Genomic DNA, 26108 nt, shown 5'->3' with positions numbered 1-26108 from the left:
TCACAGTTAATTATTTCTTTTGGGAGACAATAACTTTATTTATCGTGCACTTTCGACTTTGTAGAACATTTACATACACAGCTTTACACACGTGCATGAAAGGGAATATTTGAAAAAAAAACATAATAGGGGCACTTTAATGTGCTTAATCTTGTGCTGAAAAATTGAAAGTAAATGTGTTTTTATTATAATTAAATTAAAATGGCAAGAAACACCAACATGAACTAAAAAACATAAAGTTAATAACATTTTATGCAATGTTTTTAGATAGGCCTAAGTGTCCCCCAAATACATACACAAATACATATAAATGCATAAAAAATGCACACATAGATACATATAACACTCTTTCTTTTATTTTTTAAATATTTTTCTATTAATCTTTTAACTGGTGAAGATTCTGAAAACATTCTCAAAATCGTAGGCCTAACTGAAATTTCAAGTTCTGTTTTTGCTCTATATTGAGATATTATTACTTTAATTACAGATAGATAAATAGATTTTTAGTTATTTTAGATAATAAGTTAGCACCGTGGATATGTTATGCTCTAAAAGGTACCATTACAATGTGGCAAATGTATTTTTGTGTGTGATGAACGACACTGCCTGCTTCCAGGATGTGATGTAGACATCACTTCCTGTCTAAGCAAGCGCGAGTCGGCGAGCAAACATGGCTGCCTCCAGTTGCAGAGGCGTGAGATCGATTTTATGGAAGTATGGGAGCTGCGGGAAGAGTTTATGTGTGTCCCGTTCAAAGACGGCTCCGCAGGTGAAGTGCATTCTTATGTTTGTTCCGACACAGAGCTAGTTTTGCGACAAGTTAGTCGTAATTGGTAGTGATGCTGTAGAGAGCAGTATGTCCTTGTGGCTGAATACTAACAGTCGAGTGCTTATTGAGTCTGTATAAAACGTGCAGATTGGCAGAAGTGTACTGTTCTTTCATTTAAGTGCATAGCATACGTATTGAGTGAATAAACTGAACTATTTGTAAGATATATTTTTTTGTGTTTACAACATCATGGCGTGACATTATGTCAACTGCCCATGCCAGCTAATATAATAACGTTACACATGCAATTTTCGTTAAAATATTTAAACAATATTATAATAACGTTTTAGTACTTTACATTTAATATTGATGTTTCGTCATTTCATATGAACGTGATCAGCAAGGCTTGTTACTTGTAGCCTGGTTCAAAGTCACCATGAAATCAAAATCAGTCTTTTTTTTTTAATGGAATATTGCTCTCTTTATTATAAAGATTTATCCGTGAATATGTCGGCATTTGTTTATTATTATTGTGTCCTCGTAATCTTTAATCAATAACTCCCTCTTGCTACTACATCTCTGAGCTAATGACATGTTATGGAGCGTGAGGGCGGGGTCACCTGTCACGAGATCGTAAGTATGTAAGAAATGTATTTCAATTCATCATAAAATGGCCCTGATATGTCACTAGACATTAAGAAATCATGTTCATTTCAAATACTTATATCACTGACAACAGTAGTCCGGCCAGGATATTGCCCTCAACTGATGTTGATGTTGTCATGTTGTGTTTTGGCCTGATGCTCCACCCTCCACCTATCTACCAATCACAAAGTCAGTAGTGTTTCGGCATCCGGGTTGCCAGCTCTGCTCTAGTTACCACAGCTGCAGCTACAAACGTGTCGAAGAAAAAATGTCTAACGTTACGAAACCTAAAAGACCTCGTTATGAATCCGAAATACGTCGTGACAAAGTCCGAAAAAAAACTTACTGTGTAGGACTCGTCACTTGCCATTGGAAGCTCCTTGTAGCAGCCTACGTTCCTGCTGGATCCTGCAGCCTACTGGCAACCTCGAGTCAGGGGGGAGGGGGAGTGGATACACCGCTCTACAGTCATTTGAAAGGGATTGCAGTACCAGTTTTGGCCACAATCTTACATACGGTTCCTTTAAAGAGCCTGTTTAACAGTGTTGTGAACTTAAAAAATGTTTGAAAATCCAGAGTTTAGTTGATCCTGAAAAGCGTTTTTTGATAACATGAGGCTTTTTTCCATGAGGGGTTTGCTGCCACTGTGCCACAGAGGGTTTGTGTTGGACGGACAGTTAAAGACCGTGACAAACACATCTTCCGGAAACTCTGGAGAATTCAACCAATCAGTGAACTTTGAAAATCCTGAAGTGTTTCCAATTTTGTGTACCATGTGCATCAGATTAAGCCGTTTAGCCAACGATGGCGTTTCTTGATGTCTTTAACAACAGCCTAATTTGACTGAAATTTGTTCTTATGTGTTCTTTTCTTGATTAATTCCAGGTGCCGGTCAGGCAGATTTGTTTGTCATCCTCTTTGTGGAAGAAGAATCTGGCAGCGGCAGGCCCACAGAAATTCACACAGGAGTTCATCAATAAACAGGTGGAGGAGTTTGAAGTTGGTAAACGTCACTTGGCCAACATGATGGGGGAGGACCCAGAAACATTTACACAGGAGGATATTGATGTGAGTTACTTCACCACACTATTCTATATCCAGTCTTATTCTGTTCCATTTTCTGTGTTGTTAAAAAAAAAATTGGTTCTGGTTCAATGCTTCTGTTTAAAAAAACTTACATTCAGGCAAAGTCACAAAAGTACATTGTAATATTCTGAGCACATGTCCACATTATTCTTAATCTTGAGAGGGAAACAGCCTCTGATTCATTGCCATCCAGTTGCTCTATGGCAATGATGATACAGGAATCATCCATATTGCATTTCATCTTCCACAAATAAAACATTTATGTAAATAACAGCATTGATAAAGCAGTACATGATCGTGAATATATGTCTTATTTAAAAAAAAGTCTATTCATTTCTTAGGTCTCGTTCACACTAGGGATGGGACGATTACCGGTTTCACTATAAACCACGATAAAATGTACTGACGGTTAGTATTATCGTTCAAAATTGTATTATCATTAAAACCGTGTTTGATTATCGCGATTTTAATAACTCACTGTAAATCCTGTCCAGCCAGCCACAGTCTGACGCAGGCGCAGCGCGCAATGTTGTTTTTTTTATTCGAGAAGGAATGGCGGAAGGCAGTGACCGTGTGCTCGAGAGATTTTTCAGCGTTTTAAGAGGACCAAATCTGAGGTGTGGTCATATTTTGGCTTTTACAAAAGTCCTGAGTGAAACTTAATCGAGGATGGTCACTACAATAGGGGGGAAACACTTCAAATCTGCTGAGTCCTCTTGTGTGACCATCACCCACTGTTTATAGCAAGTTAACTTACCAAAAACTACGTCTGGGAAATAATTGGGCACAAAATGTTGTTTTGAGTTGAAATATTTTATCTCACTCACTTGAAATAAACGTGAAGCTTCCGCGAAGAAAAGTTTGCAGCAAGTGGCTTTGAGCCAAAGACGAACGAACAAGTTCAAACAAGACTTGTACACTTATTACACCGATTTTTTTTTACCACACAATTACGGGGACATATTGAATTGAGATTAATGTTTTAAATCTTACCTGTTTATAAATCCATTTTGTACAACGTACAAAACAATCGCCCAAGAACGGAGACGCAAGTTGTATTTGAATGAAATGAGAGAGCGCGTGCGCGTCCGTTGCGATACATGGATGTGCGCTGTGTTATAATGCGTTGCTATTGACGACGGTCATTATAAGGAAGGAAATGCCACAGAATATAATCTTGCTTTAAAAAGTGCATAGAGCTGCTTGTTTTATTTGTTGTTTGTTGATTTTCAAATATTAAACTGTTTTTAGTGTGAGCGTCAGTTCTTTTTGAACACTTTCATTTCGTTTTAACAAAACCGTGATAATATTGATAATCACGATAATTTTGGTCACTATAATCGTGATATGAAATTTTCATACCGTCCCATCCCTTGTTCACACAGAACGCTTAGCTTTTAAAAACGCTACACCAGCGGAAAAGGGAAAAACCGCAAGATGCGTCTTTTAAAAGTTGAACTTTTTTTAACTTGAGCGCCACGTTTTTAGACGGAAAACATGAGGTCAAAGTCCGTCTAGCGCGTGATTACATAGAAAAATAATTAAGCAATAAGTAGAGATGCACCGATTACAATTTTCTAGGCTGATTCCGATTTGCGTATTTTCATTGAGTTTGACCTACCGATACCGATTTTAGCCAATTCTGATTTAATTTTTTCATTTTTTAACCACTTTACAGCACACACAAATATATTTTCTATCTTTTCTTTAATAGAACATTTTGCATGGAACAGAGATAATTTTTTAAACAGATAATCGTTATAACATAGAACTTTATACATTACTCCTGGTGTGGGAAATTCACACACATCTAAAGTGCAGTGTTATGGAAGAACCATTTCCTTCTTTTCACATCCAATATCCAACCAAAATTTGATGTATTTAGCAAACTAAACTTCTGTATGAAAACAGGGGAAACAGGTAATGGCAATAAAATAATATATAAATAACAAATAAAAATAAAATAAATATAGCCTTGCAGTATAAAGATATTTTCTCAAAACACACACAGGCCTATTGCAATCACTTGTACATGAATGGGCAAGTTTTTCTTCGCAAACAGAAGCATTTCTGCTTTGTCTCCAGATAGTATGTTTTTCTATAATAATATAATATAGTTAAATCTATATAAAAAAATAAAAAAAAACTTTGGTTTTATATTTCCACACAAAGACCAATTTCCACACATAGCCTATAGCCTACCCCTATAGGATGTGGGACACGAGCAGGAAAGAGACAATCGATCTCTTTTCTGATATTTTCATGTTTTCTGCTTGTTGTAAATGGTTTAAAGAGCGAATTTTATCCTCCACAAGGGCAAGACATTTAGGCTATGTTTAATTTTGCGCTGCCAAAGAAAGCGAAACTAAAATCACCCGCGAGTGTGTGAAACGCGATTTACAAATAAACTTGACGCACCTTACCATGTCTTACGCACCTTACACAAGCACAAACTGTGTTAAAAAGAATTTGACGTGCAAGTAAAAATGTAGGCTATCTGTCCTATAGAGATTTTCTGATTTACCACAGTAAAGAATATGAATATAATATGCCTAATTAAAAGCAAACCAAGGAAGAAACGTTTAGAATCCCCTTAGAAAGTGGGTGAGACGTGAGTGAAGATTTGGTAGAAGAAACAAGAGATTCCATGCAGAGATGAGTCACGATTTTTGAATATTTACTTTCACACAGTATCGATATTTCTGTGTTACAAATGATCACAGTAGCACTGAGATAAAAGTTTATAGTTCGAGTATAAACACTGATGTCTACGGTAGCAACCAAAACATAGTAAATCACCTTTTGAAAGTCGCTTCAAATAATGAGTGTATCGATTTCATTCAAAACATTCATAAGATGACTGTTAAAGCTGCAGTCTGTAACCTTTTTATGTTCAGAATTTACAAAGTATATATAATGAGCGAGTACATCATAAATGCCTTTTTTCAAACTGTGTTTTTGTCTTATCCTGAATCACTACGGTAAGCCTGTAATAGATGTTTAGACTCGGACTCCTTTACACCGGTCGGGTCGGCCCCTGTGGAGTAGCCCAGTGCCTTCGTGACTCACCCGTGTCATAGATATAAACATAGAGAAGTAGCTCCGGCTAAAATGTCCTTCCGCAAGACGCATGCAGTTCTGTTTATTAAAGGATTAGTTCACCCAAAAATGAAAATTCTGTCAGTAATTACTCACCCTCATGTTGTTCCAACCCGGTAACACTTTTGTTTATCTTCGGAACACAAATTAAGATATTTTTGATGAAATCTGATAGCTGTCTCACTCCTCCATAGGCTTCTATGTTATTGAAACTTGCCGGCCCAGAAAGTTAGTAAAGACAATGTTTAAAATAGTCCAAGTGGCTACAGTGGCTCAAAGCCATAAGTTTATCAAGCGACGAGAATACTTTTTGTGCGCAAAAAAAACAAAGATAACGACTTTATTTAACTATTCATTTTCTTCTGTGTGGTTCTGTGAGTTCACATAGTGTAACAGCGCAGCGCAACGTCAGAACGTAGGCTCACTATTGGCCTGCATCACACACGACCAGCGTCGGCCAATAGTAAGCCTACGTTCTGACGTATAACCCAGAAGCGCTGCTCTTTTTCTCAGTTTTCCGAAATATAAAATTTTGAATTCAAGCAGAGTGTTTTCATGGCAAAAGTTTAGTGATTGTTTACTAGTGATTGTCAAACACAAATAAATTCAAGGCGCATATTTTCATTATGCAAAACTATTGTCTTTACCATAAGCGACTCTCTTTTGAACTCTTTTGCCACTCATACCAGCAGCAGAGAAAGGAGCAAACAATCATCTAAATTAGGCTGTACTTTGTGGTTGGGTGTTGCACGATCACCAGACAGCATTTACACTACAGTATCAAACTCGTGTCAGACTTAAATATTTGCAGGTTATAAAGTGTTTTAGGTTTCTTCTCATCATGTAAGCACGTTACTATGAGAAAACCAATGAAAAAATACAATAAAATTGTATAAAATAAAACAAAAATATTCACAAATGACTGTACTAGGCCTATAGAATGCAAAAAAAAAATGCTAAAAATGCCTGATAAAGTAAAATTCTCCCCAGCTTTTCAGTTCTAACAAGTAAATTACATCATGAGCAATTTCTAAATAAAAATATTCCTTAAGATTGTATTTTTTTTAACCTGTCTGGATTGTCTATGTTTTTATTAAAATATAAGTTGATATTCTAGAACAGTGGTTAACCATTTTGACTTTAAGACCCCCTTTACTCCACAACAATATGTAAAGACTAAAGGCGGGCATACACTGTGCGAATTCGGACACTCAGGAGGTCATGAGCCATTGCACACCTTTTACGAGTCAGTTAACCTGATAATCGTGTCATAGCAGGTGGTACACGGCACGACTGCACGACGAGCCGGCGGCAATCGCATGAGCTTTCGCACTAAACACAGACTGGTGCTTTCAATGTTGCTGCTTTAGCTTTATATAGGAAAAAAAAGGAAATAAAAAGACGAGTGTGCAAATGATTTGGTGAAAAGAAGAGAACTGCACAGCCATTCCTTCCAACAAAAATAACTAGAGAGTGTATTTGTGTGTGTGTACCTACTTAACTATATTTTGGGGACAAATTTGTACCCAGAAGTGACCAAAACGTGACAAAATCTCCAAAAACCTCCCTTTAGGGACGTCCTCATTTGTAAATCTGGTATAAAAATATAGTAGCCAAAAAAAAAAAAAAAAATTAAATGTAAAAATGCAGACCGTTTTCTTTGATGGGTATGTTTAGGGGTAAACGTGTGTGTGTCCGTGTATGCACACGCTGTAGGGTTGCTGCCATTGGGCTATAACAATATTCATAGATCTAGCCTATGTGACGAGGTTATATGATTTGGCAATAGGGGACAGCCTATACACTGTTCAAATTTGGGCTGACTTGGAACTGTCAACTCGCTGGCAGAGAGAAGAGAGAGCGTGAAGGCGCAGCAGGTATTGGTGTATCGATACTGCGGGAAATGATATGTATTGAAAAATCTATATTTTTGACACTAGAGGCCAGTCATATAAAATTGGCAGTGGCACACTATGGACATAATGCATCAGAGGGGTAATGTGGCCAATCTGGCCATATACTTTCTTAGCAATCTAGCCTAGTTTGTTGCATTAAAGTTTGCATTATGAATTTGTATTGGAACATAAGAAAACTAGAAATGTGAAGTCTGATACAGTATTGTGGTACCCCTTAAGCTGAAAGTTAAGTTATCAACTTTCTGCAGGTGTCACATAGAACTTCTGGGACACTTCTGGGACTCGCTTAGAAATTGGCATACATTTACAAACAGTATTTATGTCCGATATTTTATTCTGTGCCAGAAAGAAATGGCCGTAATTGATTTATCCCACTAATTTGGTCCAATTTCTCGATTCTTAACATTATTCCGCAATCTCTGTCACCATTAATGAATTGAGTCCTCAGAGTAAGTGTGGCTAAAAGAAGCTGACACGTACCGTCCCTCTGCCAGCTGATCAGTGGGTAAGGGGTGGAAAATGGCTGCGACTGCAGGGCACAGAGCAAGTACAGGATGGGGCGTCTGTGCCTGAGCTGGCACCGGTGTGTGTGCCAAGCGCTTCAGCCGACATGACGTTCCCGTGAATGCGCTGAAGGTGTGAAACAGCTGCACAGCAAGCGCTGCCAGGAGGAAGTAATTAATAAAGACTGCAAGCCTCACCTGCTTTCTCCCGCTGTCTTTCGTCTACTCGCACACACATTGCGTTTGCACCCATCAGGTGGGCTCTGACGTTCACAGAGACCATGCCGCTGGAATTGGGAAGAAATTTGCTGAGTTTTTGACAATTCCAACTTGAGTCAAAGTTTTATAGGAGAGTGTAATTGAGGCTAAAGAAGTTTTGGAAAATAGTGCAAGTTATATGATCTGCGTTTATGTTGTGTATTTTTGGAGCTTGGCAGTGTGACACCATTTATTTCTATTGTATGAATAAAATCAGCTCGGGCATTCTGTAAAATATCGATTTTTTTGTTACACAAATAATAATACTGATATCAAACGTTAGTTTGTAGAAAGTAGATCATTTTTAAGTGTACTATTCATTTAACACATGGGTTAATGACAAATAAGGGTGTCCAAAATAAAGAAAAAGGAAATCTAAAAAATAAATAAAAAATTGGCAAGTTTTTAGAAATGTCTTCATGTTGGTTTCATACCATTTAAAAATAATAATGAAACTACTTGTTATTATTTGAAAACCTTTAGTTGAATTAAAATGAATTTTAGTCTGTAATTCTATTTTTTATGTACACTTCTCTTCAAAAGTTTGGGACCTCTAAGATATTTAATTTTAATTTATTTTATAATTATTATTATAATGTAAAGTCTCTAATGCTCACAAAGGCTGCATTTATTTGACCAGAAATACAGTAAAAACAGTAAAATTTAATATTTTTATAAAATGTTTTCTATTTTTATGTATTTTTATATATAAGTTCTTCCTGTGATGGCAAAGCTGAATTTTCAGCAGTCATTACTCCATTTATATATTTACACTTTACATGTATGCATGTAGCAGACACTTTTATCCAAAGCAATAAATACATAAGAGGAACAAAAGCAATTTGTCAAAGAGCCAACAATATTCATAATATACAATGTCATGTTTGTTAGACAAATAAACAAATAGACAAAAAAATTATAATAATAAACGGCAGCATTTACTTGGAATAAGCCTTGTGTAGCATTATAAATGTCTTTACTGTAAAATTTGATCAGTTTAATTTGTCCCTGCTGAATAAAAGTAAATAACTTACTGACGACAACACAGTCCTGAAGTGTCAACTAGTCTCTCCCCTGTGAAGGCCCGCTTCTCCTTCCCTTTACCTCTGTACAGATAAAACGTTGTCAAAATAGTTCCGGTTCACATGGATACGCAGAAGCGATAAGTAATTCTGTATTATACATTTTTAAGGCCAGACAAGTAATTTGTTGAGGTCAATTTGTAAAGAAAGATATTGCAATATGATGACAATCTTTTTCTTTATTTTTTATTTTTTTTAAGGCTTGCACCTTGGAACCTATTTTAAGGTTTGCATCCTCAAGCTACCAGGCACTGTTGTTGTGGGAATGAGCGGGCCGGAGCGCGTTAGGGGTTTTCTGTTGTTAGAACGGTGTCGTGTAAACGGCCCCTAAGTTAATAACTAATGATCTTTGCAATGGAAGTGAATCAATCAAAACTAACTTTAGCTGGACAATAACTTTATTCTAGAGCTGCTGTAAAGCCAAAACAATCTCTGTTACGGTAATTTCCTATTATCACTGTAAAGCTGCTTTTAACAATATGGACTGTTTCAAAGCGCTATATAGATAAAGGTGACTTGACCCCAAACTTTTGAACAGTAGAGTATTTTTGAATAAATGAATAGATCAGGATAGATATCCGAAGAGATGTCATTTCATTGAGCCATATGATCTCTTGGAAATCAGCAACTATTCCGTATTTTGCATCATGGCCCTTCCTGACAAGCAGATTTTCCTTTAAATGTGTGGTATGTAAGGGTCAGCGAGAGGGCACAAATGTCATGTAAAATTAAATTACACCTTGGTGAAGGAAACCTTGACTAACTACAGGGAAAATTATGCTACAAAAAAAGATGGGATGGCAGGTATGGTATAAACATGTATGCCCTTGTCACCTGAGAAGGTTAGGTACTTTTAGGTTTTTGATGCTGTGTTTTCCATGGCACATGAAATGAGTGGTCAGATGTCTAAAAAAATCTGTTTTGAGGGAGTGCGTGTAACAAGGTTGCTTTCCCAGATTGGGCTCGTGTGAAGTGTAGGCAGCAGAGGTTTCTAGAACACTATGACGAGGCTAAACCTCCCTGAGGGAGTTAGGCCATATTGCTTTTCAAGGTATGAACAGGTGCTGCCTTCATCTGTCACTGCATCCTGCACCGTTTGTCTGTTCTTCTCTTTGTGTTGCTTTATTCCACTCAGTTTCCCTCACCCTTTGGTTTTGATAGCCCAATACATGGATATCTGTTCTCTTGGAGTGCATCTGCCATCACCTTACTTTTTTCTTTCATCTTTTCTGTCACTTTATCCTGGAAAACGGGGTCAACGACCCAAAAGGTTGCCATTCTGAATGTCTCATGTTATGCAAATGAAAGTTTTATGCCCCGTTCAATGACATCACTGGAATCTGTTAACCTGTTTGGCTGATGTTTAATGTCCCCAACAACATCTGTAGCCCCATTTAGCAACTTGTTAGCAACCACATTTTCAAGACATATGTAAAAGCTTTAAAAATATGGGGGTAGGAGTGAGGTATTACTGGTGTGTTTTTATGTCAGAGCCTGTGTTCACCACCACAAACCTTATTTCAGGCTTTTAACCAAAATCCCATTCAGAAAAGCCCATTGACTTTGGGACGATGGAACTGAAGTACTAAAATGCTTACTTGTTTCTGAGTTTTGGCCTACATAAATACATCATCCCTGCACCACTCTATAGATATAATGGATTAGTGTAAGAGTTATAATTAAATGACATTGAATTTACCATAAAACAAGTATTTATTTTTATGTATGTATGTTTGTTTGTTTGTTTAGAGGAGTATTGCATACCTCTTCCCCTCTGGACTCTTTGAAAAGCGAGCAAGACCTATAATGAAGGTGAGATTTGGTCCAATTGTTTTGGCTTTTTATTTTATTTTTTATAATTAATATGTCCATCACAGTCAATATGTTTCTTATGCACCTTTCTTTCTGTTTTAGCACCCAGAGCAAATATTCCCAAAACAGACAGGTATGGAAGAGCTGTGTTTTAACTTTTTGACACCAAATATAAGCATGCTGATATGTAGTAATAAAATACTTGTGCCCTGTTCTCTCTTTTAGCTGTCCAGTGGGATGCAGAAGGACGGCCTTTTCACTTTCTGTTCTACACAGGGAAACAGTCCTACTATTCTCTCTTGCATGTGAGTTCCTGCTCTTAATATGTGTATGTTAAATGCTTGCATAAAACATGCAAAGCCAAAGGGCCCTATTTTAACGATCTAGGCGCATGGTCTAAAGTGCACTTAGGGCATGTCCGAATCCACTTTTGCTAGTTTAACAATGGGAAAAATAGTCGGCGCGCACAGCGCATGGTCTAAAAGGATCGTCCCTATTCTCTTAATGAGTAATGGGTGTGTTTTGGGCATAACGTGAAATAAACCAACCAGAGTCTCATCTCCCATTCCCTTTCCGTGCAATGGCGGAATGCTGTTTACATGACGGAATTTGCAAGCGGAAAGACTGAACGCGTCTCCAGAGCGCAAACGGATCTGCTCGTGTGCGAGGTTAAAGCGCGCAAACAGACCAACTACAGTACAAGCCGGATTCCACCATATCTTTATGTACACAATATTAATCTTTTACATTGTAATGTTTTTATTTTTAATAGTTGGCTAGTTTGTGTGCTGCTGCGCGTCCCTGTGTGTGTAATAAGCAGAGTGTACGCGTGTTGTGACCTGCCTATAGGTGCACATTACTAACACGCTCTTTAAATAACAAAAAAAATAATATTGCGCCATTGACTTTAGTTTCAGTTGGTCAATGGCGCTGTCTATTTTATTTGCCTCAAAATAGCAACGCACCAACAATGCGCCTGAACCAAGCGGCAACATTCTAATCTGAAAAATGAAGCCTACCCGGAAGTGCGAAAAACTGCAATACATCGAAAATCCGCTAGGGGAAGGTCCCGAAAGGGAGCAAATGTCCATAAACCTCCATGTTAAAATGTCCGTTTTCACAGCATAAATTCATGTTTTTACAGGTTGGTCCCATGGACTTTTATTGTATTTTTCGATAGGTTCCGAGTGCCTGACACCTGTGAGGGGGGTGAATTTTTTTCTAACTCGTTAGTTTAGATCGTATTTAGATATAAAATGTATGACAAATAAGGGTGCGATTGACAGCTTGATTGACAGCTGACAACGAGCATAGGCTGCGCCGAGTGGAATTCCTGAAATTTGACGTCTCGGCCATGATCTGACACAACACATCATACCTGTAAGTTATCCTTTCTGAACATTTGTATTGAAATATGGCGCCGCCCATACCCCCCATAAACGGCCTCAAAACCGTTCTTCGGAAAGTCTATGGGTGACGTCACAGACGCTTTGTCCATATTTTTTACAGTCTATGGCCTGAACACACCTCATTTTCAGATCAGCACACCCATGAGCGCATGCATTTGCTATTTAAACAACGTGGCACAGGACGTGAAAATGATAACTGCGTCGGGCTGAAACTAGCAAAACACACTTGCGTCGCGCTTGGCGCTGCATTGCGCCGGGTGTATGATAGGGCCAAAAGTGTTCTAGGTGATATTTGAATAATAGCTGTAGAGATAATCAATGTAGGTCCCATATCTGTTGTTGACCAATAAAAGAATTTGGTAACAGTTTATATTTAATTGAAGTGCACTAATTCCCCCTTATTTTTACATTTCTTAATTTCGCCATCATTTTACTCTCTCGTTAAAAACTAATAATTTCACTGGTAAATTTTCTAGCAAATTTCTATCTTTTTTCCATTGTGTACACCATAATATTGGGATGGTGAAATTTTCCACAATAGCTGATTTTTAGTGGGGTTTTTTCTAATTGTTTTCTAATTTTCATTTAGACCGAATAGTTACATTCAGGGATTAAAGTTCTCGGTCGCTACGACGGATTTCCATCAATTGAAGCGAGTCTACGACGGATTTCCGTCAATTGCAGGGTTCCCGCCTGTCCTTATGTCTTAAAATTCACTTTTCATAATTTTAAGGCAGTAAATATGCTTACATTTCTCAAAAAGTGTAATATCTTAATTTCAGTTTGAATAGGTCTTAAATTAAGGAAAGATGAGGTGTAGGCTATTCACCCTGCTGAGGGGGATGTGATCAAAGCCTGGAGTGGAGCGAAAGCACGTTCCTCTCTGCACTCTAAGTGTTCTGTAATCACTTCTTCTATATCTTCTAAAAGTGTACTCGATCTCCTGTTCAAAACAGACGAAGAAGCAGCAGAAACAAGCGATAGCATATGCAAATGTAAAATAACACGATCATCAACATTAAACGGCATATAAATCAAAACTGCCTAATGTTACCAAATGAAATGTCAACCTAGGATGAGGTATAGGACTGTGCAAGCTTCGGGGGTGTTGATGGACTCCATCTATGTTTTGATGATCGTTCTGAATTCGACCGGTCTTTCAATTTCTCCGCTTTTTGCTCAAAATGTTGCTATTTTTATGAAACTTACCCACATTCAAGTGTTGATAAAGGAATGCATGAAGCTAGAATAAAAAAAAAAGTTTTTATTTTATTTTATTTTTTTATTCATACAACAAAATATTTTTGGGGCAATGAAACTTTTGTGAAAATGATCAAAAATGCTGGCGCTGGCTGGCAACTTTTTTCGAAAACGGTGGCAGGGATATAGACTTTATTTTCAGGGTTTTTTTTATTTTATTTTTTACTTTTACTAAAAAAAATGTTATTGGTATATATGGTTTTGGAAGAGTTTCTGCTTTGTCTGGTCTATGACTGAAGGGAGTGGCACAGACGGGGTGTGGGGGTGGGGCACATCACAGAGAGGTGGGATAGAAGGAGGGGCACAGACATAGAGAGGTGATCCCCTAAAAAGGGCCTGGATGGGGTGATGGGGGGAACAGCCCCTCTGCAGAAAGAGCGAGGCTTTGTTTGACATTTTACTCTTAGTGTGCTAAATCAAATGAAATAGAATGGTTGTTGTTAAAACAAACCAGTAGACATCAGAGATTGGAATGATTAAGAAAATGCAAGTGGCAGGTTTGGATTTGTAAGAAGAGGAATGAGAGTTAGGAAGATGAGTGTGACGGAGCTCTTTCTCCTTCCTAAATCCCATTTACAACAGGGAGCATCACACACTTCACTAGGCACGCCAGGGCTTTGTGATATTAGGTGTGCTTGCAAGTGTGTATGTGTGCACACGTGCTGTTCTTTGTGTGTAGGTGTGTGTGCACATCAGCCTCAGGGGTTTTACTGCGATGGGAAGAGCCCCAGAGAGCCTCCTGCGTTAACCGGCTCTTTGTCACCACGGCTAATTCCTTTTCAAAGTTTGTTTGTTTTAGCTTATTTTTCCCTTCTCTACCATTCATCTCTGGACTCGACCTTGGGCTACGACGCCTCTCGGTAGCAGTAAGGAGTTTGTGTGTGTGTGTGCGAGTTGACTAATGCGCCATTGTCCTCGGTGCGCCCAAGCCCCTCATCCTCCCCTTTGCCCTGCAGTGGCTGGGACCCCTGCTGCTAATTTAAATAGGTATGTCAAATCTCTCTCTCATTCAGCTTCGAATCGCACAGAGGTGCTCTGCGTTCAGAAACCCTGCAGTGTGCAGAAAATAATGTACAACTCCCCTTCCTGCAGACAGCAATATTTTTTATAGCTTGAGAAAAAGGAAGCAAAACACATCCAAACTCTTCAGATAGTACACAGATGGTAAATATGGACATTTACCAAGGAGACCTATATTCTGTACCTAATATATCAGGAGAATTTACAGCTATCAAAGTAAGCCACTTGCACAATCAATTCTAATAGAGTAACTCTAGTATGGCAGTGGTCATTTATTAAATCGCATTAATTGCGTGACCCTTTTTATTGCATACAATTAATGATTTCATTTTTTGGGGTTTGGGAGGTGATAGATTTTAAATGGGTGTAAAGGCATATATTTTAAATAAGGTGTGAAGTTTTACTGGGATTTTTACTTGCTTGCCCATGTTTTCTCTATCCCCATTCACATATATTTAAATTTGATTTATGTTTTGTGTCATAATAAAGCAATAAAAAATGTATTTAATAATAAAATAATTTAATTTTAAAGTAAATGTATTTAAAAAAAATGTGTTTATGTATTTTACTTTTATTTAAAATGTTGACTCGAAGTAGCTACAATGGAAAGTTATTATTTTTCATTAATACCCTATTATTACGGATATATTAAATTGATCTAAAGTGACAGTAAGACTAGGGCAGGATATTGACACAAATTTCATAATTTGATTAGATTTTGATTCAGATCTGATTCTGATTCAATTCGATATCGATTAATTGGGGTATGTATCTGGTACAGTTCAATGCCAATTTACTAAAAAATATATCTCTCAACCAATGCTGTAATATTCAGGGAACCCTAGTTGGTACATGACTATAAAATTAAAGCTTAAAATGAACTGATTTGTGTAGGCTATACTTACATTTAAATTACACACACGTTTATAATAGCAATGTTAAAATTTAATGACAATTATATTTCTAGAACTGGCTATAAACATTTAGATGGTGGCTGTCATAAAAACATGATGGATTTATTCAAACATTGAATATTGAAAAACAGATTAAGTAACATACAATCAAACAAGACAATTACTGACCGCTGTAACTTGTAGTAAAGCGGAAGAGATGATCGGTTCACGTGTGCTTGAACTGAGGCGCTACAGCGATCTGTCACGACTCACACCACATTAAATAGTACCAAAACGGTATTTATTGTTTAAATTTCGTAAATAAAAAGGACAAAATTTGAAAGCTGAGACTTAGCATCAACAGTAACTAAAGCACAAAGCTCATTGTGATTTATTGGCATGGGAGGAATGCTACAATGTTTTGTTCATTCATCAATGTAAAACAGCATAGACTGTAAAAGCTCCTATTTTGGGGATTTAAGAATCGATATCAGTTCATCAAAATGAGAATCTTTATAACTGTTCTTTATAACTTTTATAAAATAATCCTGAAAAAAATGTTTCATGGTTTCCACAACAATATTAAGCAGTTTTCAGCTGTAATAATAAGAAATTTAACTTAAACACAAATCAGCATATTAAAATGATAAATGAAGGATTGTGTGACTAATAACTGTTATGAAATATATTAACATAGAAAAGTAATTTTAAAGCTGCAGTCTGTAGCTTTTGGCGCTCTGGCGGTTAATGAACAGAACTGCATGCGTCTTGCGGAAGAACATTTTAGCCGGAGCTACTTCTCTCTGTTTATGTCTATGACGAGTCAGGTACTGGGCTAACTCCGCAGTGGTACGACCCGAACCAGTCTAAAATAGTCCCAATATAAACTTACTATAGGTGTAACTTAGTGATTCAGGATAAGACAAAAACACGGTTTGGAAAATGGATTCATGATGTACTCCTTTTATACATGTATATACATATACATAAATTGTAATAATATTTCTCTATAATACTTTCAAATAATTGCAGTCTTGTTGAGCAAGAGACTTTTTACTGACCCCAAGAGGTACATTTATAGAATATATATTTTCTGGTGGTCCAAAACAGATTAGTCATTCTCACAATTTGAAGAAAAAAGTTTGTTAGTCAGCTATCATGTTACTTTGGTGAGTTTAACTCCGCATTGAATTAACAACAACATTCAATGCATCACAGAAAACCAAGTGTTTAAGTTTGCAAAGCATGAACATATCAGTAAAAGATCATTAAGTTTAATATGTAGTGACAATTTAGACTTTTTCTTGCGTTTATCAACTGACCTAAAAATCCCTCACACACATCCTGGGCCTACAGTTCTTATTTTTTTAACACTATAGTCCTGCTTTACAGTTTAAAAAGCCGGTCACCTTTTCATAGAGGCATTACCTGTGTGTTAGCTGGACTAGCCTAAACATTATTTTATTTTTGCATAATTTAAGATAAAGAATCACCAGTTTTGACACAAAACTGTGTCATATTTATAAATGAAATATATTATTTAAACTTAATTTCAGGCATCAGCAGCAATAGCTACCCATGTGCTTTACCAAGATGGCTGTAGAGTGGACTGACTGGCAATGGCAAAGACGTCCATCTGACATTTATACTATTTATACCAAAAATTATTCACGAAAAAAGCACAAGCAAGGTCATAAAACACGGGCTCATGATGTTAGTACTTCCTGCTTTTAACCGCAGGCCCTTCAACTTTGATCTTGTGCTCATTATACTGTATTTTCGACTTAACCTTCAACAAAAAATCCCATGTGCGCTTTGGGAGGAGCAAGTCTGTACAATTTAACCATGATTTGTTGAATACAAGGAGCCCCGGCCAACCAAAAGGCAACAGTGAAAGTTCATATTAAAAGCTGAGACCAAGGAGCCTCTCTCCCCTCCTAAAGGCATTTGAATTTCTCTGGATTCGTTATGGCGCTGTGATCACGAACGTGTAACGCGCATTCCCCCAGCTTTTTTCCTCCCTCCCCCCTTTCTTTTCTATTACTCCTCCTTTTTTGTGCTGAAAATTGGTTTTTGCCCGATGTTTGCTTTTTTGGCGAGTAGCGGTGGATTATACGCACTCTATCAGGACCGAATTAAACAAACAGCTGTGGGATAATTGAGGGGGAAATGAATTCTCGCACAGGCGTGAGGAAGGTGGCGACGTGAGCTGCATGCCAGCGCCGGGCCCCGCGTCAGACCCCTGCTCCAGCACCACCACGCCTGACGGGCACTCCAGGCTCACGGGCGCGATGCCAATTTAGACAAGTGTGCCCGAGGATGCCATCCTGCTCCGCATGGCAGATTCTCCTGTCAAGAGGACGTGCGAGTGAGTGTGTGTGTGTTAGAAAGGAGAGAGAAAGTGTGGGGGGTTACGGCCCAAGTGCTCCCCAATTCAATTTTCCCTCCACACACACACACAATTAAATTCAGCCAGAGCCGGAGAGAGAGATGAGATCTGCCTTCATAATAGAGACTGTGTGTGTATCTGTGTGAGCGTGTGTGTCGGGGGGGATTTTCAAATCCCTGCTTTTGCTTCACTGCATCTTTTCTTTTGAGGAATTCCTGAATATCTATGAAGAATACCTCGTCCTTCATTCGGTGTATTCATTGACTTATTAGTCAACAGAGACCACGCTCTGGATTCTTGCATCTTTTTTTATTTATTTTTTATTTCTGCTCTTACAGAAGTAGCTTTAAAACTGACCACTTTCCATTTCTCTTGCCATTCTAGGATCTGTATGAGAAGATTCTGGCCATTGAGAGACATCAGGACAAGATGAGAAACAAAGGTCTATTTACGTCAGACACCAAACAAATGTGAGAGCTTCAAAACTTCCTGCAAGAAAAACATTTACTTTTATGCGTTTAGCAGATGTTTTATCAAAAGCAATTGGTCAAAAAGCCAACAATATTTGTAACATACAATGCCAGTACGTCTAGATCCGAAAGAAAGCTAGAGAATTTTCGTTCTTTCCTTAAAATTATGATTTGAGTGGTTAAACTGTGTTTGTTTCCTCTCAGAATGCTGACTGGGAGCAGGTGGCTGTTAAAAGAGGAAATGGAGGAGCATCTGGTTGAGAACATTTCAGATCAAGACGTAAGAACTGATAAAGTGTGTATTTCAGGATGAAAACACAAGAGGGTGCTGTTGGCGAACTAAGTGGATTCTGTTATTTTGTGTAGTACACGCGGTTGATCCAGCTGATGGAGAAGTTGTTGTCTATGCCCTACTGCTCTCTGGAGGAGGAGTTCGTGCTGAAGTTTCGCAGACAGCTGGAGGTTCAGTCCAGCAAACAGGAGATTCCTGTGATACAGTACGACCCGCAGGGAGTCGCTTTCAGCGTCGCTGATGGTACGACGTAATACCCACATCTCAAATACACAGGCTGATCAAATATGTTATGGTTAAAATATTCGATTTTGCGAACACCATAAAAGCCTTTTTCCAACTCTACTGACAGTCTACTGTAACTCTCAGATCTTAACTCTGTAATCAAATGTGTACGGCCTGATAATAATTCTGAATCTGATTGTGATTATTTGCATCTATTCTGCACTTTCAATAGCAATGATAGCCATTTATATAAGGGAATTTATGAGAATATTGATTAAAAATGCCGTTTTTATGTCTCTCTGGTGCAATAGTGCACTATACGAGTTCTCCAAATAAATTGAGACACATGAAAAATGTGTGAGCGTGAAGAGTTTAGGACAAAAATATATTACAATCGCACATTATTATTCACAGGACAAACATTAATCAATTACTATAATATTGTGGTGTGCTGGGTGGGTTCTGAACCATTGTGAATTAAAAGTTTAATATTTAAATATTAAATTGTCATTCAACCCATGTGCAGTATTAGTTTGCAAATCCTTAAATAATCCATTATATTGTAATTTGCAATTAATTTTCAGAGTTGTTTTAAATGGTATTAACATATTTTTTCATTTTTTTTTTATTAGCTTTTATTTTTATATTTTCATTTCATATTTTGTGCTTTTGTCATTTTTTTTTTTTTTTTTTTTAATTTTATTTTCATTTCAGATTTTGTCATTTAATACTTCAACTTAAACTTTTTCAGTTAATTGCTGCTAACTCAGTTAATATTTATATTTTATTTTATATTATGTTTTATTATTTTAGCTTTACTTCAATGGTGTTAAGATACATTGCCAGATTTGACATCATTCAAACACCATTTGTTTCTGTGTGTATTGTGACCGTGTATGATTATACTATTTTAGTATCAATGGGGTACTATAATAGTTTTTAATAATGTTTTAAATTTGTTTTTGTTTATATATTGTCCATTTTATTTTTAATATTGTCAATTTAATTGATTAATTTTAAAAGTCATTTTATATTTCTCATTTTCTCTATGTAGATTTATTAAATTTTAATTACAGTTGTAGTTGTTATTTTAGTACATCAAGTTAAACTAAATTAAAATAAGAAATGTTGCCTTGGCAAATAGCTGAAATTAATTTAAACAAGGTTTTCATATTTTATTTAACAAGTTAACATTTATTTTATTTCAGGTAAAAAAAAAAATTCTTTAGTTTAACTATAATAAAAAAGAGATTTGAGAGCTACAGCTGATTCTTATCTGTTCCTCACCACATGAGCGACAGTAAATTATGACAGAATTTTCATTTTTGGAAGAGCTATTCCTTCAAGTCTTGTGATCCTGCGAGTAAAATCAGAGAGATAAAGAATTTCTATTCTGCAAGGTTTCCGCTCGTCTCAGTTAATTCTCGCATAAAACTCTCTCTGTTTCTTCTGTACACACTCACTTAATTCCCACATCACTCCAGCTAAGTCTTTCTGTCTCTCTCTCTCCTTCCCACAGGCAGAAGGAAGTCAGCCAAAGCCAGTATCACCCTCAGAGACAGCGGCTCTGGGAACGTCACAATCAACGGCAAGAACTACCTCCGCCACTTTCCCATACTACAAGACAGGTGTGTGTGCCTCAGTTATGCATCACATCTTTATGAAAAGATCCTTTTAGCATATCAAGAGCTTGAATATTTGTTTTTACTCTAGTTAGTATGCCATAAGTGAGACCTGCGCCAAAAATGCTCAAATCCAGCATTTGTGGTCCAGGGTGCGTGGTGAGTGTGTTGAGTTTTTTTAATGTGGTTGAAAAGTTAATTACACAGATGAGTGAGCCGGAGACCGGCTGCCCGCCCTTATCACTCCGTCCGCTTCACACAGACCTAATTGGAGCGGGAGGGGAGCGTTGCTCTGTGTCAGCACTGTGGGCCGTCCTGCAGGCGAGCGCACACGCTTGCGTCGCGTCCTCTCAATAGTTCTTACGGTGGCGGGATTATCGCTTTGTCTAAATATGAGGATACGGTCCTCAATGGGGGATTTGCAGGAGTGTCATTCATACAGATGTTGAAAGCTTGAGTAGTCCAGTTGAGAGAGACGTTCTTAAATCTACCTTTTACTCGTTTCTTTCTCTCAGGGAGCAGCTGTTGTTTCCTCTGCACTTTGTGGGCATGCTGGGCCGGTTTGACATCGAGGGCAGTGTGGAGGGCAGTGGTCACTCCGCTCAGGCTGGAGCGCTACGATTGGCCATCTCACGGGCGCTGCTCAGCTTTGTGTCTGAGGGACAAGTGGAAAAGATGAGGCAAGGTGTGTGACAAGAAGCCCATAACATCACAGTGTGGTAAACCATAGAAAAGGGCAGAACATATATTTTAATAATTAGTAGTAATATTAGTCATTATTTTGGGGTCTTGCCAGATTGCTTTTTCCAGTTATTAATTTTATTTTTTTATTTTTTTATTTTTTACAAATAATTGTTGGGGGGGGGGTGTATTATTCTTGTTAATATTTAGTTTAGTTTAATATTAATGACATTGGCAGGTATATTAAAGGGATAGTTCACTCACAATAAAATAAAAATTGTCATTACTTGCCCTCAAGTTGTTCGAAATCTGTATGTGTTTCTTCTGTTGAACACGACAGAAGATATTTTAAAGAATTTTGGTAACCAAACAGTTGACGGGAAAAAATACTATGGAAGTCAATGGCTACCATCAACTGTCTAGTTACCGACATTCTTCAAAAAATCTTCTTTTTTGTTTAACCAAAGAAATAAACTAATACAGGTTTGGAACAACGTGAGTGTGAGCAAATGATGACAGAATTTTCATTTTTGGGGGAACTATCCCTTTAACTGCACTTGCTCTGCAAGGCCTAAAGCACAGGTCCAATATTTTGACAAGTTTCTGATTGTGAAAAATAATAACTTGCCATCTTTACATCTAATATCTCTTTTCTCTGGTAGTCATGTCACAGATGCTGTTAGTAGATTTGAAGTAGTAGAAAACTTTGTCATCATCTGTTTTCTCTGATTACCCAAACAGCTGGCCTGCTGACCGCTGATCCCAGGATCAAGGAGAGGAAGAAACCAGGGCAGGAAGGAGCCCGGAGAAAGTTCACATGGAAAAAGCGCTGAACAGGAAAGGGGCAAGGCAGGGCTGGAAACCTGAGAGGACACAACTTCTCTCTTTCACTGGATCATTGGCTTTTTCCATGGACAAATATACTCTGCTGATCACAGATATAAACCAGCCCTATTGCTTTCATCAGTTAAAATTGACAAAACGTATCGCGGTTGGACATCTGTGAGCTGAAAGGAAACCCTTTCTGTTGCTGACATTAAATTGTTCTTGTCTGTGTGTGATTGTGTATATGAATGTTGCTAAACATCTTTCAATAAACTATTTTTTTCATATGTGAATATTCCCAGGTTATTTTTTCAAAAATGAACCCAGCTGTGAGATTAGTTAATTGTAATACTTCTAATTACCACAAGAGGGCAGCCAAAATCTGCTTTTGAAATTAATTCACTTTTGACAAGTTATGCAACTTGCTGTTTTCAGATTTATATAAAAACAATTTTTTCAAAAAGGGTTAAGGGCTTCTGCACCATTCTTTTTCATTTATCATTTCCCTCTGATTTTAGGGGTAGAGATGGGATTAGTACTACATTTTCTGACAGGAATGTTCCAAGATCAACAAAATGTTGATACAGGAACATGTCTGTCTTGGCAAAATCGTGTTGAATGGAGGTTAACTGACAAAAATATTTGCTAGGTTTCACTGTATATAATTATTCACATAATAGAGCTTTTTCATTTTCTCCATATAAATTCTTTGCATATTATTTAATGTTACTATATTGCACTAATGTAGCTATTTGGGCTTTTATTACATTGAGTAGCTACAGCGTGTTCGCAATAGACGTTCAGTATTTTCAGAGTTAGTTTTATTGATTTAGTTTTGTAATAAAAAAACACATTAGGCTACCCATTTAAAATCACTCACCTTTAGAGAGAAAATATAGATACATGATGGCTACTGGTCACTGTCTACCAAAGCTTTAAACTGATAGTCCTAGAACAGAATATTATAAAATATGTAAAATAATAAAAGCAGAATAAAAGAGATTCGTCCCATTTCAAGTACCTGGGGCACATAATTGAAAATGGTTTTGTCCTCATCACATTATTCTGCATTCTAGAGCAGTGAAACATGCTTGTGTACAAATATTGAGAAATATGAACCACTGCCCTCGTCTGTAACTATGACAGCAGTAAGAAGCCAGTGAGTTGGCATGAAAAACTGTCTGCATAATGACCTTTTGAACCATTTGAAAGTGTGTACTTAAATTGCAAAGTTTGGCTCTCTGACTCCAGTGGTGTTTTTGGTTGAGAGAAGACAGAAATGTGTGATCATGGATGAAAATACTTTGGGGCGTTTCTGTGGGAATTTTTGCCCATTCATCCAGTAAAACATTTGTGAGGTCAGGCATCGATGTTGGATAAGGCGGCCTGGGTCACATTTACCATTCCAGTTCATCCCAAAGGTTTATTTGAGGTTGAGTTCAGAGCTCTGTGTGGGCCAGTCAAGTTCTTTCACACCAAACTCATCCAACCATGTCTCTATGGACCTCGGTTTTACACTGAGGCACAATCATGCTGGAATAGAAAAGGGCCTTCCCCCAACTGTTCCCACAAAGCTGGAAGCATTGTCCAAAATTATCTTGGTATGCTGAAGCATTAAGATTTCCCTTCACTGGAAATATGCCAAATGTAAAGTTTGTACATGTATAATGGTGGGGTTGTTTATCAGGGTTTGGGCTGGGCTGGGCTGGGCCCCTACCCCTGATAAACAACTTCATAACTACCATTATACTATACAAACTTTAGAGTTGGCACAATGCAGTCATGCAGGAAACGTTCCTCTGGCATCCGCCAAACCCAGACTCACCCATCAAACTGCCAAACAGAGGAACGTGATTCATCCCTCCACAGAACACATTTCCTGAGTCCAGTGGTGGCATGCTTTACGCTTGGCATTGTACTTGGTTATGTGAGGCACACATTCAGCTGCTCAGCCATGGAAACCCATTCCATGAAGACCGCCGCAGTTTTTGTGCTGATAATAATGCCAGTGGAAGTTTAGAACTCTTCAACTATGGAATTAGTGTTGATTTTATACACCTTATTTCAAGAATTAAGGGGCATGTCCCAATACTTTTGTCCATATTTACCCTCTCTCTCTCTATTCGGTTGTTAAGTCGTGACGTAACCACTCTCCGATAATACTCTTTCCGGGTCCAAAGTCCAGGTCCTCTCTACCTACCTACCGCTTTCGCTAGTGTTTTGGTTATTATTGAGTGTTTTTACAATGCCGCAGTGCTGTGTCCCGTGTCCCGAGCTAACTCACTTCAACCTCGTAAATCTTCTTTTTCATTGATGCCTGGACTCTACCCTTAATTATGCCACCTGAGTGATGAGCTACACTAACCACTCTGTTGGTGTTAAAGGAATTTAAACCCTTTTTGACCGCCAAGGGTGCCTCACTAAGAAGGACGTGATCGTAAATAAATGTACAGGTTCCACCGTTGTTATTTCTGGACGAGAGGAGCGCTTGGACCCAAAACGTCACGCGTGAAGTCAGACTTAACAATCGGATATATACACACTCACTCACCTAAAGGATTATTAGGAACATCATACTAATACTGTGTTTGACCCCCTTTCGCCTTCAGAACTGCCTTAATTCTACGTGGCATTGATTCAACAAGGTGCTGAAAGCATTCTTTAGAAATGTTGGCCCATATTGATAGGATAGCATCTTGCAGTTGATGGAGATTTGTGGGATGCACATCCAGGGCATGAAGCTCCCGTTCCACCACATCCCAAAGATGCTCTGTCTATTGGGTTGAGATCTGGTGACTGTGGGGGCCATTTTAGTACAGTGAACTCATTGTCATGTTCAAGAAACCAATTTGAAATGATTCGAGCTTTGTGACATGGTGCATTATCCTGCTGGAAGTAGCCATCAGAGGATGGGTACATGGTGGTCATAAAGGGATGGACATGGTCAGAAACAATGCTCAGGTAGGCCGTGGCATTTAAACGATGCCCAATTGGCACTAAGGGGCCTAAAGTGTGCCAAGAAAACATCCCCCACACCATTACACCACCACCAGCAGCCTGCACAGTGGTAACAAGGCATGATGGATCCATGTTCTCATTCTGTTTACGCCAAATTCTGACTCTACCATCTGAATGTCTCAACAGAAATCGAGACTCATCAGACCAGGCAACATTTTTCCAGTCTTCAACTGTCCAAATTTGGTGTGCTCGTGCAAATTGTAGCCTCTTTTTCCTATTTGTAGTGGAGATGAGTGGTACCCGGTGGGGTCTTCTGCTGTTGTAGCCTATCCGCCTCAAGGTTGTGCGTGTTGTGGCTTCACAAATGCTTTGCTGCATGCATACCTCGGTTGTAACGAGTGGTTATTTCAGTCAAAGTTGCTCTTCTATCAGCTTGAATCAGTCGGCCCATTCTCCTCTGACCTCTAGCATCAACAAGGCATTTTCGCCCACAGGACAGCCGCATACTGGATGTTTTTCCCTTTTCACACCATTCTTTGTAAACCCTAGAAATGGTTGTGCGTGAAAATCCCAGTAACTGAGCAGATTGTGAAATACTCAGACCGGCCCGTCTGGCACCAACAACCATGCCACGCTCAAAATTGCTTAAATCACCTTTCTTTCCCATTCTGACATTCAGTTTGGAGTTCAGGAGATTGTCTTGATCAGGACCACACCCCTAAATGCATTGAAGCAACTGCCATGTGATTGATTGATTAGATAATTGCATTAATGAGAAATTGAACAGGTGTTCCTAATAATCCTTTAGGTGAGTGTTTATGGTAACACTTTAGTTTAGGGTCCAATTCTCACAATTAACTAGTTGCTTATTAGCATGCATGTAGTAAGATACTG

At 38.0% G+C, this 26108-nt stretch overlaps 1 protein-coding gene across 1 annotated transcript; it reads left to right on the top strand.

Moving 5' to 3' along the window:
• The first annotated feature begins 632 nt into the window (after nucleotides 1–632).
• On the top strand, nucleotides 633–22543 carry mrps9 (mitochondrial ribosomal protein S9). Its single transcript, XM_082136967.1, has 11 exons — nucleotides 633–769; nucleotides 2300–2482; nucleotides 11108–11170; nucleotides 11273–11303; nucleotides 11396–11475; nucleotides 18526–18611; nucleotides 18816–18891; nucleotides 18978–19146; nucleotides 20648–20756; nucleotides 21266–21435; nucleotides 22173–22543. Exons 1-11 carry the CDS (start codon nucleotides 671–673, stop codon nucleotides 22262–22264), a joined length of 1158 nt encoding a protein of 385 aa, XP_081993093.1. The 5' UTR covers nucleotides 633–670; the 3' UTR covers nucleotides 22265–22543.
• Nucleotides 22544–26108: the final 3565 nt, after the last annotated feature.

The sequence above is a fragment of the Leuciscus leuciscus genome (genome assembly GCF_965113295.1).
Source record: "Leuciscus leuciscus genome assembly, chromosome: 14".
Classification (NCBI taxonomy): domain Eukaryota; kingdom Metazoa; phylum Chordata; class Actinopteri; order Cypriniformes; family Leuciscidae; genus Leuciscus; species Leuciscus leuciscus.
Note: the sequence above shows the minus strand (reverse complement) of the source record. Positions and strands in the feature narration are given on the sequence as shown.

Excerpts from the sequence above, each read along its gene's own strand:
- mrps9 (XM_082136967.1), top strand. The coding sequence starts at position 671 with ATGGCTGCCTCCAGTTGCAGAGGCGTGAGATCGATTTTATGGAAGTAT. Across the intron at positions 770-2,299 it reads GTTCAAAGACGGCTCCGCAG|GTGCCGGTCAGGCAGATTTG; the intron begins GTGAAGTGCATT and ends GATTAATTCCAG. Across the intron at positions 20,757-21,265 it reads TTTCCCATACTACAAGACAG|GGAGCAGCTGTTGTTTCCTC; the intron begins GTGTGTGTGCCT and ends TCTTTCTCTCAG.